Source organism: Delphinapterus leucas, chromosome 2 (assembly GCF_059928025.1).
Source record: "Delphinapterus leucas isolate spDelLeu-1000000601 "Yukka" chromosome 2, BTC_Dleu_Yukka2, whole genome shotgun sequence".
Taxonomy (NCBI): domain Eukaryota; kingdom Metazoa; phylum Chordata; class Mammalia; order Artiodactyla; family Monodontidae; genus Delphinapterus; species Delphinapterus leucas.
Genome location: NC_143130.1, coordinates 40,841,502 through 40,858,757, shown reverse-complemented (window position 1 = coordinate 40,858,757; position 17,256 = coordinate 40,841,502). Strand labels below are relative to the sequence as shown.

The 17,256-nt window shown below is 39.2% G+C and overlaps 1 protein-coding gene across 2 annotated transcripts in view; it reads right to left on the bottom strand.

Moving 5' to 3' along the window:
* Nucleotides 1–17,217, bottom strand: part of AP3S2 (adaptor related protein complex 3 subunit sigma 2) — a 58,031-nt gene extending 40,814 nt beyond the window's left edge. The window contains exons 1-3 of one of the 2 annotated variants that reach the window (XM_089906809.1): nt 17,074–17,217; nt 13,451–13,542; nt 12,710–12,821 (exon numbers count right to left, since the gene is read on the bottom strand). In XM_089906809.1, the coding sequence (XP_089762935.1) occupies nt 12,710–12,821; nt 13,451–13,542; nt 17,074–17,142 (273 nt within the window). In that variant the 5' untranslated portion in view covers nt 17,143–17,217. The remainder of the gene's footprint in view (nt 1–12,709; nt 12,822–13,450; nt 13,543–17,073) is intronic. The other variant, XM_022563959.2, reaches the window with a different exon arrangement.
* Nucleotides 17,218–17,256: the final 39 nt, after the last annotated feature.

Genomic DNA, 17,256 nt, shown 5'->3' with positions numbered 1-17,256 from the left:
TGCCCCGGTCCAGGAAGATGCCACATGTCGCAGAACGGCTAGGCCCGTGAGCCATGGCTGCTGAGCCTGCACGTCTGGAGCCTGTGCTCCGCAACGGAAGAGCCCACAACAGTGAGAGGCCCGTGTACCGCAAAAAAAAAAATAATAATAAATAAATTCACACATGGGAAAAGTTGGCATGATTAATAAAAATAAAAATTCAGACATTTGTGAGGTACCACTCACCTCCGAGTAGAAATTAAAAATGACGTATTTCAATGCTGGAGTTAGGAAGAAACATAAACTCATATACTTCAGGAAGCATTATAAATTAATATAACCTTCCCAAATATCTATCTAGCAACATGAATTATAATTAGAAATATTATCCCTTGACCCAGGAATTTCATTGGGGTGTGAAGAGACACAACAGTTTGCATAAAGACTTACAGTAGTTCTATTTGGGTTAATTAAAAAAAAGGAAAATGAAAACAATCAAACTAATAAAAAAAAAGGAAAATGGAAACAATCAAACCATCTAGTATCTGTTCTACTGCTCTGCCACCTGGATCAGCTGAGAATACTCATTTTACCCATCCCCCATTGAAATGTTCTGCTTTGATTTACTCTTGAAATACAGAAGTTATGAAAAGGTGAGAAGCAGAAAATACACAGTGGTCCATTCCTCCTGTCCATGTTCCTCCAAGACAGCCAAAGGCTAAGGCCCCAACTACGGTGAGCTCTAAGTTTCCCCAGAATCACTCACATGAGCTTGCCCTCAGACTTCCTCAGAAAGGCCTCTTGTAAACCCTCAGGGATACTGAAGTCAGATGGTGACACTGTTCAGCTTATCTTCTTGCAGGAGCTTTCATCTAGTAGTGGCAAATTATCCTTTCCTTACACAACTACTTACACTCAGTTTTTCCAAACTAACAAAGTATCATTTAGGGAATATACATCACATGATAAAACTATAAAGAGAAGCAAAGCAATGATCAACTTAAAAGTCTGAAGAAAGGGACTTCCCTGGTAGTCCAGTGGTAAAGAATCCACCTTGCAATGCAAGGGATGCAGGTTCGATCCCTGGTTGGGGAACTAAGATCCCACATGCTATGCGGCAACCAAACCCATGTGCCACAACTACTGAGCTCGAGTGCCTCAACGAGAGAACCCACGTGCTGCAAAAACTACAAAGCCCACTCACTCTGGAGCCCACACGCCACAACTGGAGAGAGAAAACCCACACACCACAACTAGAGAGAAGCCCGTAAGCCGCAATAAAGACCCAACACAGCCAAAAAAAAAAGAAAAAGAAAAGAAGGAAAATAAATAAATAAAGTCTTTAAAAAGTCTGAAGAAGGATGCAATGAACAAGGGGGACGGAACTGAGGAGGGACATACGGGGGCTTTGAGGTACTAGCAATGTACTATTTCTTAATCTGGGTGAGAGTTTCATTTTATCGGCATTCCTCAAACTGCATAGGCATGTTTTCCGTAGTTTTTGTATATACGTTTCACAATAAAAATTATTTAAAAAACAGCAATAATCTTATTGGGATTCTGATTGGGTTTTCAGTAATTTATAAGCTGGAAGTACAGTTGACACTTGACCAACACAGGTTTGAACAGTGCGGGTCCACTTACACTCAGATTTTTTTCAATAGTAAACACTATAGTATTATACAATCCCCAGTTGGTTGAATCTGAAGACACAGAACCACGGATATGGAGGAACCGTGTACACGGAGGAACTGGGTATACAGGAGGGCCTACTGTAAATTATATAGGGATTTTCGACAGCATGGTGGGTCAGTACCTCTAACCCCTGTGTTGTTCAAGGGTCAACTGTACTGACAGTTTTAAAAGTTTTTCCACAGGCAAAGCGTATGTTTTATTCATTTATTTTGCTCTTTTATCATATTTTCAGTAGAATTTTAAAGTTTTCTTCATATAGATCTTACACATTTTTTACATTTATTCTTGGGTATCTTAAGGAAGGTTTTCCTACTGTGAATGGGCCCCTTTTAAATATTATATTTTCTAACTTATTATTGCTAAGGGAAAGCTATTAGTTTTTATACATTAAACTTGTATCCAGTCCCTTACTGAACTATATTGCTCATTCTAATTGTTTTCCAGTTGATTGTTTTGGAATTTCTAGGTAGATAATAATTTCATCTGCAACCATTATATATTCTGAAGCCTAGTGAAGCCAGTCACTCATTACTGCCCTTCTTCCCTCAGAACATACTTCTGCATTTCTTGGCCATTCACTTTTCCTCATGAACTTTCTCTTTACCAAGTTCTATACGATCTCCTGGATTGGGACTTCCCTGGCAGTCCAGTGGTTGAGACTCCGTGCTTCCACTGGAGGGGACACGGGTTGGATCCCTGGTTGGGGAACTAAGATCCCGCATGCCATGTGGCATGGCCAAAAAAAAATTTTTAAAAAAAAAGATCTTCTGGATTTATACTTGGTTCCCCATTTAATCTATTGATTACTACTGTCATCTTTGCTCAACTCTTCCCAGTAAAGGGCTTATAGCTCCACTGATTTCAAGTATTCCTTTATGATTTTCCTTTAAAATTTTACAATTGTAGGGACTTCACTGGTGGTCCAGTGGCTAAGACTCCATGCTCCCAAATGCAGGGGGCCTGGGTTCGATGCCTGGTCAGGAAACTAGATCCCACATGCAGCAACTAAAGATCCCACGTGCTGCAACGAAGACCCAATGCAGCCAAATAAATAAATAATTAAACAAAGATTTTATAATTTTATTGGAATCAATATCAACTATTCCATACTAAGTTAATTTCTAAACACTAAATATCCTTTGTCACTACTGTAAGTGAAATTTCTTTAATTATGAATTTCCTAGCTGTTTTCACAAAAAATAGGAAATTCAATTTTGACGAACTGATCTCATATTCTGCCGTGTTGCTCATATCATTCATTACTTGCCACAATCTCCCCCCTTTTTTAAGGTTTACTAGGTACATAATCAGGCTCTCTTACAGTAATAACTTACCTCTCTCCTCCTTTACTATGTTACTTCTTCATTTCTTTTTTAATCACTCATTACAAATGTTTGCTCAAATTAGAATAACAGTAAGAGGAGACACCTTGTTTTCATAAATGCCTGTATATTTCTCCCCTGAGATAACACTGGCTCTGGCTCTTGGTTTTAAAACTAAAATTGGCTGTTTCTGGGTGACTGGGGGAGAAGAGAAGAAAGATGTTTTCCACTGTATACTCTTGGTATTCCTTTTGAATTTTGAACCACATAAGTGTATTATTTCTTCAACAATAAATAGTTTATACTGAATAAAGAAAACATGCACTAAATAATCAAGTAAAAATGCTTCCTATTCCAATCTAAGAGTATTTCAGAAACATAATTTGGGTAATCATTTCTCTCGGCACGTACTGATGAAATTATATTAGTTATATTTTTCTTACTGTTGTAATAGAGACTCTAAAAATATGTCATTGTTAAACTGACTTGTATCCTTGGAATAAAGATTATTTGGACATAATAAATAATTCTTCTAGCATGCAGTATTCTTGAGAAAGAATTTTAGAGCTAGAAAGAACACCTAGTATACTTATAAATAAAAATAAACACACACACACACACACACAGAGCCAAAACATAAAACAAAAACCCTAACGCCAACAAAACTTAAATGATTTAAGACCATGCTGTTTGCTAACAGGAGAGTCCAAAACAAGAGCCAGGTCTCATGACTCCTTGGTTCAACTGATTATTCGCTAAGATTTTATTTAATAATTCTGTCCAATAAAAATATGCAATATCAGGGACTTCCCTGGTGGTGCAGTAGTTAAGAATCTGCCTGCCAATGCAGGGTACACAGGTTCAATCCCTGGTCCAGGAAGATCCCACGTGCTGCAGAGTAACTAAGCCTGTGCACCACAACTACTGAGCCTGGGCTCCAGCCCGCAAGCCACAACTACTGAGCCCACGTGCCGCAACTACCGAAGCCCGCGCACCTAGAGCCTGTGCTCCGCAGCAAGAGAAGCCACTGCAATGAGAAGCCTGCGCACGGCAACAAGCAGTAGCCCCCGCTCTCCGCAACTAGAGAAAGCCTGCGCACAGCAACGAAGACCCAACGCAGCCAAAAATAAAATAATTTTTTTTTTTAAATGCAGTATCTGACTCACATTTTCTTTGTGAGAAGCTTTTGGATCATAACCAATTTACTCCATAAAATACACTTAAGCAGTATGATTTTTTAGTCTGAGTCTAAAAAATAACTTACATAATAGAGGTCTTACTGTACTAAAATCTACTGAGTCTATTAGGGAGTCAGTTTTTCATTTTACCTTTCTTATTTCATCCTGATATTGGATCCAGGGTCTTTGGATATTTATTTTTTGAGGTCAGCTATTTCAAATATATTGGCATTATAACTATGTATATCATCCGCTAAAACATTTTAATGTTTTCTATTTCTGACTTTTATCCTCTTTATATTAGGAAAACTATTTACTGATTTTATTGTCTTTTCAATGATGAAAACTCTTAGTTCCTATTATTTTTACCTTTTCTTTATCTATCTTCCCAAATCCAGTGCATGCTAAGTATTTAATAAATGTCCACGACATTATAAAGTTACACTTCTCATTCTGTCTTGTTAATATGCATTTCTCTTTTGTCTTGAAGTGCATCTCCTCTAATAACTGCATCTCAATTTTAAATATATATTACCACTATATATTTTACCTTTATTTTCTAATACACTTATTATATGCACATTCCTATAGCATTCTACAGTGTACAATAATATACAGTACATTGTCACAACTGAATTCTACAACCTAGTATTTCGGGTTTTTTTAGTTGAAATACAGTTGACATACAACATTATGTTAGTTTCAGATATACTACATAGTGATTTGACATTTGCATACATTATGATACAATCACCAAGGTAAGTCTAGCAACCATCTCTTTCAAAACAAAGTTATTAAAATATTATTGACTATATTCCTTAAGCCGTATATTATATCTTTGTGGCTCATTTATTTTATAACTGGAGGTTTGTACCTCTTAATCCCCTTCACCTATTTTGCCCTCCACCTCCATCCCCCTTCCCTCTGGCAACCACCCATTTGTTCTCTGTACCTGTAAGTCTGTTCCATTTTTACAACCTAGTAGTTCTATATCAGATGGTGGATCCATGATTCAAATCCAGGTTTTCTGATTCTAGATCTTGAGCTCTTCCTGTTATGCCACATTGACTCTCAATGTCCAATCGAACTCAGGTGTTAAGAAAGCATTTAAAGGGACTTCCCTGGTGGTGCAGTGGTTAAGAATCCGCCTGCCAATGCAGGGGACATGGGTTCGATCCCTGGTCTGGGAAGATCCCACATGCTGCGGAGCAACTAAGTCCGTCCGCCACAACTACTGAGCCTGAGCACTAGAGCCCACACGCCACAACTACTGAGCCCACGTGCCACAACTACTGAAGCCCATGCACTCTAGGGCCTGCGTGCCACAACTACTGAGCCTGCATGCTGCAAATACTAAAGCCCGCGCACTGCAACTACTGAAGCCTGCATGCCTAGAGCCCGTGCTCTGCAACAAAAGAAGCCACTGCAATGAGAAGCCCACTCAGAAGAGTAGCCCCCACTCACCGCAACTAGAGAAAGCCCACAGGCAGCAACAAAGACCCAATGCAGCCAAAAAAAAAAAGCATTTAAAATTATCTTAGAGATGAATCTTTTTTGGATGTTTCTAGTATTTATTTATATTTTTATATATGATAAGTGAATATACTATATGAAAATTTAAAACTAACCATTTTAAGTCATTTTCTGAACGTGAATGGGTGTAAATAAATAAATAAAACGTAAGAGAGGGGAGACAAAAGAAGTAAGAACTACAATCCTGCAGCATGTGGGACGAAAACCACATGCAGAGAAAGATAGACAAAATGAAAAAGCAGAGGACTACGTACCAGATGAAAGAATAAGATAAAACCCCAGAAAAACAATAAATGAAGTGGAGATAGGCAACCTTCCAGAAAAAGAATTCAGAATAATGACAGTGAAGATGATCCAGGACCTCAGAAAAAGAATGGAGGCAAAGATCGAGAAAAAGCAAGAAATATTTAACAAAGACCTAGAAGAATTAAAGAATAAACACCTAGAAGAATTAAAGAACAAACAGAGATAAACAATACAATAACTGAAATGAAAAATACACTAGAAGGAATCAATAGCAGAATAACTGTGACAGAAAAATGGATAAGTGACCTGGAAGACAGAGTGGTGGAATTCACTGCTATGGAACAGAATAAAGAAAAAAAAAAATGAAAGGAAATGAAGACAGCCTAAGAGACCTCTGGGACAACATTAAATGCACCAACATTCACATTATAGGCATCCCAGAAGGAGGAGAGAGACAGGACCCAAGAAAATATTTAAAGAGATTACATTTGAAAACTTCCCTAAAACTTCCCTAACATGGGAAAGGAAATAGCTACCCAACTCCAGGAAGCACAGAGAGTCCCAGGCAGGATAAACCCAAGGAGAAACACGCCAAGACACATAGTAATCAAACTGACAAAAGTTAAAGACAAAGAAAAATTATTAAAAGCAACAAGGGAAAAACGACAAATAACATTCAAGGGAACTCCCATAAGGTTAACAGCTGATTTCTCAGAAGAAACTCTACAAGCCAGAAGGGAGTGGCACGATATATTTAAAGTGATGAAAGGGAAGAACCTACAACCAAGATTACTCTACCCGGCAAGGATCTCATTCAGATTTGATGGAGAAATCAAAAGCTTTAAAGACAAGCAAAACCTAAGAGAATTCAGAACCACCAAACCAGCTCTACAACAAATGCTGAAGGGCCTTCTCATGGGAAACACAGGAGAAGAAAAGGACCTACAAAAACAAACCCAAAACAATTAAGAAAATGGTAATAGGAAAATACATATCAATAACTACCTTAAATGTGAATGGATTAAATACTCGAACCAAAAGACACAGGCTCACTGAGTGGATACAAAAACAAGACCCATATATATGTTGTCTACAAGAGACCCACTTCAGACCTAGGGACACATACAGACTGAAGGTGAGGGGATAGAAAAAGATTTCCCGTGCAAATGGAAATCAAAAGAAAGCTGGAGTAACAATGCTCATATCAGATAAAATAGACTTTAAAATAAAGAATGCTACAAGAGACAAGGAAGGACACTACATAATGATCATGGGATCAATCCAAGAAGAAGATATAACAATTATAAATATATATGCACCCAACAAAGGAGCACCACAATACATAAGGCAAATGCTAACAGCTATATAAAAGGAAATCAACAGTAACACAATAATAGTGGGGGATGTTAACACCTCACTTACACCAATGGACAGATCATCCAGACAGAAAATTAATAAGGAAACACAAGCTTTAAATGATACAATAGACCAGACAGATTTAATTGATATTTATAGGACATTCCATCCGAAAACAGCAGATTACACTTTCTTCTCAAGTGCACACAGAACATTCTCCAGGATAGATAACAGCTTGGGTCACAAATCAAGGCTCGGTAAATTTAAGAAAACTGAAATCATATCAAGCATCTTTTCTGACCACAATGCTATGAGATTAGAAATAAATTACAGGGAAAAAAAATGTAAAACACACAAACACGTGAAGGCTAAACAATACGTTACTAAATAACCAAGAGATCACTGAAGAAATCAAAGAAAACAAACAAAAGTCCAGGACCAGATGGCCTAACAGGTGAATTCTATCAAACATTTAGAGAAGAGCTAACACCCATCCTTCTCAAACTCTTCCAAAAAATTGCAGAGGAAGGAACACTCCCAAACTCATTCTACGAGGCCACCATCACCCTGATACAAAAACCAGACAAAGATGTCACAAAGAAAGAAAATTACAGGCCAATATCACTGATGAATATAGATGCAAAAATCCTCGGCAAAATACTAGCAAACAGAATCCAACAACACATTAAAAGGATCATACACCATGATCAAGTGGGATTTATCCCAGGGATGCAAGGATTCTTCAAAATACACAAATCAATCAATGTGATACACCATATTAACAAATTGAAGAATAAAAACCATATGATCATCTCAACAGATGCAGAAAAAGCTTTGACAAAATTCAACACCCATTTATGATAAAAACTCTCCAGAAATTGAGCACAGAGGGAACCTACCTCAACATAATAAAGGACATATACGACAAACCCACAGCAAACATCATTCTCAATGGTGAAAAACTGAAAGCATTTTCTCTAAGATCAGGAATAAGACAAGGATGTCCACTCTCGCCACTATTATTCAACATAGTCTTCAAAGTCCTAGCCATGGCAATCAGAGAAGAAAAAGAAATAAAAGGAATACAAATTGGAAAAGAAGAAGTAAAACTGTCACTGTTTGCAGAATACACGATACTATTACATACAGAATCCTAAAGATGCCACCAGAAAACTACTAGAGCTAATCAATGAACTTGGTAAAGTTGCAGGATACAAAATAAATGCACAGAAATCTCTTGCATTCCTATACACTAACAATGAAAGATCAGAAAGAAATTAAGGAAACAATCCCATTCACCATTGCAGCAAAAAGAATAAAATACCTAGGAATAAACCTACCTAAGGAGGTAAAAGAACTACTCAGAAAACTGTAAGACACCGATGAAAGAAATCAAAGATGACACAAACAGATGGAGAGATATACCACGTTATTGGATTGGAAGAATCAATACTCTGAAAATGAGTATACTACACAAGGCAATCTACAGATTCAATGCAATCCCTACCAAACTACCTATGGCATTTTTTACGGAACCAGAACAAAAAAATCTTAAAATCTGTATGGAGACACAAAAGACCCCGAATAGCCAAATCAATCTTGAGGGAAATAAAGGAGCTGAAGGAATAAGACTCCCTGACTACAGACTACATTACAAAGCTACAGTAATAAAGACAATATGGTACTGGCACAGAAACAGAAATATAGATCAATGGACCAGGACAGAAAGCCCAGAGATAAACCCACGCACCTATGGTCAACTAATCTATGACAAAGGAGGCAAGGATATACAATGGAGAAAAGACAGTCTCTTCAATAAATGGTCCTGGGAAAATTGGGCAGCTACAGGAAAAAGAATGAAATTAGAACACTCCCCAACACCATACACAAAAATAAACTCAAAGGGGCTTCCCTGGTGGTGCAGTGGTTGACAGTCCACCTGCCGATGCAGGGGACACGGGTTCGTGCCCTGGTCCGGGAAGATCGCACATGCCACGGAGCAGCTGGGCCCGTGAGCCATGGCTGCTGAGCCTGCGTGTCCGGAGCCTGTGCTCCGCAACGAGGGAGGCCACAACAGTGAGAGGCCCGCATACAGCAAAAAATAAATAAATAAATAAATAAATAAACTCAAAACAGATTAAAGAACTAAATGTGAGACTGAACACTATAAAACTCTTAGAGGAAAACATAGGGAGAACACTCTTTGACATAAATCACAGCAAGATCTTTTTTTGACCCACCTCCTAGAGTAATGGTATTAAAAACAAAAATAAATAAATGGGACCTAATGAAACTCAAAAGCTTTTGCACAGCAAAGGAAACTATAAACAAGACGAAAGGACAACCCTCAGAATGGGAGAAAACATTTGCAAATGAATCAATGGACAAAGGATTAATCTCCAAAATATATAATCAGCTCATGCAGCTCAACATTAAAAAAACAAACAACCCAACCAGAAAATGGGTCGAAGACCTAAATAGACGTTTCTCCAAAGAAGACATACAGAGAGCCAAGAGGCACATGAAAAGCTGCTCAGCATCACTAATGATTAGAGAAATGCAAATCAAAACTACAATGAGGTATCACCTCACACTGGTTAGAATGGACATCATCAGAAAATCTACAAACAATGAGACTGCCCTGGTGGTGCAGTGGTTAAGAGTCCTCCTGCCAATGCCGGGGACACGGGTTCAAGCCCTGGTCCGGGAAGATCCCACATGCCACAGAGCAACTAGGTCCATGAGCCACAACTGCTGAGCATGCGCTCTGGAGCCTGTGAGCCACAACTACGGAGCCTGCATGCCACAACTACTGAAGCCCTTGCACCTAGAGCACATGCTCCACAACAAGAGAAGCCACTGCTGTGAGAAGCCTGCGCACCGCAACCAAGCCCCCGCTCGCTGCAACTAGAGAAAGTCCATGCACAGCAACGAAGACCCAACACAGCCAAAAATTAATTAATTAATTTTAAAAAAAAGAAAGAAAGAAAATCTACAAAAAAGTGCTGGAGAGGGTGTGGAGAAAAGGGAACCCTCTTGCACTGCTGGTGGGAATGTAAACTGATATAGCCACTATGGAGGACAGAATGGAGGCTCCTTAAAAAACTAAAAACAGAATTACCATATGAGCCAGCAATCCCACTGCTGGGCATGTACCCAGAGAAAACCATAATTCAAAAAGACACATGCACCCCAATGTTCACTGCAGCACTATTTTCAATAGCCAGGTCATGGAAGCAACCTAAATGCCCATCGACAGACGAATGGATAAAGAAGATGTGGTACATATATACAATGGAATGTTACTCAGCCATAAAAAGGAACAAAGTTCGGTGACTTGTAGAGATGTGGATGGACCTAGAGACTGTCATACAGAGTGAAGTAAGTCAGAAAGAGAAAAACAAATATCGTATATTAACGCATATATGTGGAATCTAGAAAAATGGTACAAATGAACTGGTTTGCAAGGCAGAAACAGAGACACAGATGTAGAGAACAAACGTATGGACGCTAAGGAGGGAAAGAGGGTGGGATGAATTGGGAGATTGGGATTGACATACATACACTAATGTGTACAAAATAGCTAACTAATAAGAACCTGCTGTAGGGCTTCCGTGGTGGCGCAGTGGTTGAGAGTCTGCCTGCCGATGCAGGGGACATGGGTTCGTGCCCCGGTCTGGGAAGATCCCACATGCCGCGAAGCGGCTGGGCCCGTGAGCCATGGCCGCTGAGCCTGTGCGTCCAGAGCCTGTGCTCCGCAACGGGAGAGGCCACCGCAGTGAGAGGCCCGCGTACCGCAAAAAAAAAATTAAAATAATAAAAAATTTAAAAAAAAGAACCTGCTGTATAAAAATAAATAAATAAAATTTAAAAGAAAATAATAAAATAAAATTTAAAAATTGCTATGTCCAAGTATATAACTTTTTGGAAGAGTGTAGTATATCTGAAATAAAAATACACATTTAAAATTTCCATTTATTTGTCCCAAGGTATATTAAATTTAGCTTCTTTAATTTTATCTTAACAAAATAAAATATAGTTATTAAGCATGTAAATTTTATAATCTATAGCTAGAGTTTTCTATAATTGTTATTAGGTTTTAATGCATGCTCCTTCTGAGTGCTTTCAACTTAACTTGTTCAAGTCACTCTTAAAGCCTATCTAGAATATCATGTACAAAATGACGGAATTGTACTAAATTAATAGTTCCCAGTACAGGGTCCCTACATATCTCAGTTTCCATGAAAGTAATGAAAAGAAATCTATAAGCCATTTCTAATTTTCAAAAAGCCTAAAAAAACATGTTTACCTATGTCAAGATTGGTCAGACTAGATAAAACATCAAGCTTCTTTGCTTTAGGCTAGAGTTACAACTGAAAATACAAAGTATGCATTTTTAAATGTCATTTAGTTTGATACTTGAAAAAAATCTTAAAACATGATGTGACACTGTAACTTATAATGAGAAATATTTGGTATTCATCCTTGTATCTGGCACAGGGCTCCTAAAAACCTTGGAACTTCCTAAGTGATAAAGGTACCTTTTGTTCTGTTAATAAGGTGACTTTTGGAAAGCACCCAGGAATGGGGACTGGTTGCCAGAGGAACCAACCATGTGATTGTGGGAACTTTCAGTCCTACTTCCAGACCTCTGGGGAGGGGAGAGGGGCTGCAAACTCAATCAGTCACCAATGGCCAATGATTTAATCAATCATGCCTATGCAAAGAGGCCTCCTTAAAACCCAAAAGGGACAGGGTTCGGAGAGTTTCCAAGCTAGTAAACATGTGGATATTCGAGGAGAGTTGCGTGCCTGAAGAGGGCATAGAAACTCCACGCCCTTTCCCCATCTTCCATCTGGCTGTTCCTAAGTTATACCCTTTTAAATTAAGCTGGTAAACTAGTAAGTAAAATGTTTCTCTAGAAAGTTCTGCGAGCCACTCTAGCAAATAAACTGAACCTGAGGAGGAAATCATGGAAATCTTCAAGCTATATGCTGTCAGTCAGACGCACAGGTGACAGACAACCTGGACTTGAGACTGGTATCTATCTCCAGGTAGACAGTGTCAGAATTGAGCAAATTTATGGGACACCTGGTTACTGTCCATGGAGAACTGAGTTAATTGCTTGGGGTGGGGGTGAGTACACACATTGGAACTGGTATAAGAACTGGTTAGGACTCTGCCTCGTATAAGAAAACTAAGGGAGTGAGAGGGCTGGAGAAGAATCTCTAAGAATTTTTAAAGGTTGCTAAGGAGCTTTCTCATAGCACCATCTGGTGGACATCTAGTAACTTTCACCAAGTATCAAAAAAGAGACTGACAAAAGGATCTACAGATGGTTACTCAAAAATCCCATGCAAACTCTCTGAAGTGGCTGCCATCATTACCTGCTACACATACCTGGATGAGGTCCAAGATCCCAAGTTCACTCTCTGATGAATCCACACAAAATACAAAATAGAGGGTAGCATAATGCCGATAAATCAGTTTGTAGTCAGAGCCACCAATCAAACTGTGGAAGATGGGGAACATTTAAATGCCTATATCTTAACTGAATATATCAAAGACAAGCTCTGTGCCAAGGGAGGAGAAGGGACCCAACAGAAAGGGGGAGGACAGGCCAAACAATAGGCCATTTCTACCAGGTGAACGGCAACCAAATTTGGCAGAGGTGCCTAAAGCCATTTTACCTCCCCTTTTCTTCTGCCCACCCTCCCAGGCACCAAACTTGTAAATATCTGAAGCACAACCATTTAGCAGCTTCCAAAACAGAACTGGGTCTCTCCCTGAGTAGATTTAGCTCAGCTCAGCTCAAGTTGCATCAGGTACTCACCTGACACTTGAGTACTGCCTGAAGAAGCAATAATGATGAAGGCCACCCAAAAGTGGATGTATGGGGGGCTTCCCTGGTGGCGCAGTGGTTGAAAGTCCACCTGCCAATGCAGGGGACATGGGTTCTTGCCCCGGTCTGGGAAGATCCCACATGCGGTGGAGCGGCTGGGCCCGTGAACCATGGTCACTGAGCCTGCGCGTCCGGAGCCTGTGCTCCGCAACGGGAGAGGCCACAACAGTGAGAGGCCCGCGTAACACAAAAGAAAAAAAAAAAAAAGTGGATGTATGGGGAGAAAACTGATCATTTACCTTCCACCCTCCAAGAAGTTACAGATGTTGTCATCCCGCTTGAGAACTAGATGGAAGGTCTCTCGAATAATCTGCTGTTGAATTTCTTCTGGCTATGGAATAAAAGAAATAAAGTGAATCAGTGGGAAAGTCTGAAAAACTACATCCCATCAGTGAGGATGGACAGGAAGGCAAGGGCTTCCAAACTAGGAATGATTTGAACATTTGGTACCAGTTTACAGAAAAGATAGAAATGATGAGTAGAGAAAAAGTAAAAGGGGAATCTATGGAAAAACTGACGACAAGGCTCTGTTACAGGAATTAAAATAGGGTATATTTACCTAGATACCTAGTCCCTAACCATTACCATCCTGATAGGTAAGCTGATATTTCTTTACTGTGAATAACCAAGGAAAGGAGAACTGACAAACTCTCATACAAGGTCAAAGAATAACTAGAAGGCCTGGCTCTGAAATATTTTGTCTTACTCTAGAAAACATCTATGCCAGGGCAAATAACAAACGTTAATAGGTCTAACACTTTAAGGAAGTCAAGATGTAATCGTGTACGTGCTTTAAAAACCTGCATTTGCCATCTTCTGTACTGGTAATACAGACATTACATATAAGATGCTGTGTTACCAACAAAGTACTACAGAGAAAGACAGAAAATGTTCTATTTACAGATTAGAATCTTGAACAATTGCAGAGGTATAAACACCTTTTTTCACTTACTACACTCCAGAAAGCTCAACTGTGACGGAATCTCTTGATAACTCACATTTGATTTCTATTTATACATATGAAGTTCACAGTAAGTATGGTTTTTAAAAAAGGATAGTGGGAGGGAGAAATCAATCATTAAGGCAGAAGTAGGGATTCCCTGGAGGTCCAGTGGTTAAGACTTGGCGCTTTCAATGCAGGGGATTCAGATTCCATCCCTAATCGGGGAACTAAGATCCTACATGCTGCATGGCCAAAAAAAAAAAAAAAAAAAGACAAAAGTAATTAAAAGCTCTAGACCAGTGACCAATGTATAATGGGATTTCCCTGGCAGTCCAGTGGTTAGGACTCTGCACTTTCACTGCCAAAGGCACAGTTTCAATCCCTGGTTGGGGAACTAAGATTCTGCAAGCCATGTGGCAGGGCCAAAAAAAATCTCAATGTATAATGAATCACCCGGGAATGTTGTTAAAATGCAGATTTTAATTTAGTAGGTCTGGGCTAAGTCCTGAGACTGCATTTCTAACAAGTTTCCAGGTGATAACAATGCTGCTGGTCTGAGGACAACATTTTGAGTAGCAAAGCTTAAGAAAACCTTCAGATTGGACTTCCCTTAAAGAGTCAGAACATAGATTCAAGTAACATTAACCCCTTTCTTTCTACAGCATTGAATTTAGACTTGAAATGGTTAGTTATTTAAACGAAACAGGAAAAAACAGGGAAAATGTCATTGTGGAGAAATTACTTTTCATAACCTTGACTTACACTGGTATACAGTGGCTGTCTCATTTACCAAATGGATAAATGAAAACTTGCTAATAACTGGTCACTGTAAGTTTGAGTAAATCAATCACTATTTTCTGGTTTCCATTTAAAGAATTCAGAAAGCTCACAGACGCCAGGATGCTGTAAAGGATTAACTCTGTGTACCCAGAAATACAAAACATGCTAAGCATCAGCACTTTTTTAAACTGACCAAAACATCTTGCAAAGCCTTTTATCTGATTCTACAGGGAAGTGGTGATAGTCAGTGGGTAAGCACTATGAAATGGTGAGGTTACCTAATTTCTAATTCAACAAAATAGCAAACTACCAATTGCTTACATCTCTCAATCATTTTAATAATCCCTCATATCTTTTAGTACTCTGCAGTTTTCAAAGTAACTTTCACTTAGGAGTTAATTTAGGTCTTATAAAAATCCTATGCTCTCCAAAGAAGATAAACAAATGGTCGATAAAGACATGAAAAGATGCTCAACATTATTAGTCATTAGAAAAATTTTTGAAACCGCAAGAATCCACTTCACACCTACTAAAATGTCTTTAATCAAAGAGATAATAGAAAATGTTGATAGGGAGGTAGAATGCTTATATATTGTTGATAGGAATGTAAAATGGTGCAGCCACTTTGGAAAGCAGTTTGGCAGTTCCTCCGAATGATCACCATAAAGTTACTACGTGACTCAGCAATTCTAGTCCTGGATATATACCCAAGAGAAATGAAAATACATGCTCACACAAAAGCCTGTACATCAGTGTTCACAGCAGCGTTATTCACAAGAGCCACAGGTGGAAATATCAACTGATGAATGGACAATCAAAATGTGGCGCATCCACACAATGAAATATAGTTTGGCAATAAAAAGGAATAAAGAACAGATACACACTCCAACATAGATGAACCTTGAAAACGTTATACTAAGTAATAGAAGCCAGTCATAAAAGACCACATATTGTATGATTCCATTTTATATGAAATGTCCAGAATAGGCAAATTTAGAGAGATAGAAAGTAGATTAGTGGTTGCCTAGGGCTGGGGGAGTTGAGGGGGAAACACAGAATGATTGCTATATGGGTAAGGGGTTCCTTTTTGGGATAATGAAAATGTTCTAAAATTGTGGTGATGGTTGCATAACTCTGTAAAGTACTAAAAACCATTCTACTGTATATTTTTAAAAGGTGAACTGTATGGTATGTAACGTATCTCAATAACACTTTAAAAAACCTGAGAGAAAAATTCACACACACACAAATGCAAATACAAGTTGAATAGTGTTATTGAATGTTAATATAAAATCGATATAATAAAATGTAACCTAGCTAAAAAATTCTACGAAAAAGGTAAAAAAAATTTTTTTTTCATTTCTACTTGACAAAAGAGGAAATGAAGTCTGAAAGAGATTTTTGTTAACTTGACACAAGGGTAAAATAAGGTGTTGCTCAGGCCTGAACATAAGTTTTCTGACACTTTCCACTCTACGGTTTCACAATTACGTACTTAACATTTTGAAACCTAGCCACGAAGAAATAAAACGTCGGGTGGCAGGAGGCAAATAATGATGTTTATTTTTTCCAGAGTAACGCCTTTGGAAAATTCAAATTCACATTATCACGTATAATTTCTCAACATTTCCCACTTTCAAACTGACTTTTTCTTCAACTCTACGTAGTGAAAGGTATCTAGTTCCTGGTCGGTCCCAGCCTACACTGAAGCAAAATAATTCCAAGAAAGCACTTTTCCAAATCCGTTAGCTAAAGCAAAATAATTAAAAAGCTGCATATTTCTTCCTCCTCGTGAAACTGCGTTTAACAGTTTAATTAATTTGAGATTCATTTGATTTCAATCATTCAAGTTGTCCATGAGGCACACCCCCTCCACACACACACACACCATTTATAGAGCCCTGAGACTGCGAGAAGCGTCACAAAAATGCCGGGGTCCAGGAAGGGGTGGGAAAGAGCGGGGGTAGCGGGGCGTGGGACACAAGGCCTGACACTGGCCCCGGTCTGGGGAAGATCACGTATACGGTGCAGGAGGCCTAGGAGGTCAGCGGGCGATGCCCGCGTGCGCCGTACGGGACAAAGAGAGAGAAGGGGGCGCAGGTGCCCCGAGAGGATGTGACGAAGCTCGGCCGCACTCACGAAACGCTGGTAGAAGCGGACTAGCCGCGGCTTCCCGTGGTTATTGAAAACCAGAATCGCCTGAATCATCTTTGCCCGCCACGCTCCTTTCACCACCGGCTGCTTCCAGAGAGCACCTCCTTCCGCCACAACACGGACGCTTCCGGTTGGTGCGCTGCTGAGAGTAGCTCCCGGAAACATGTC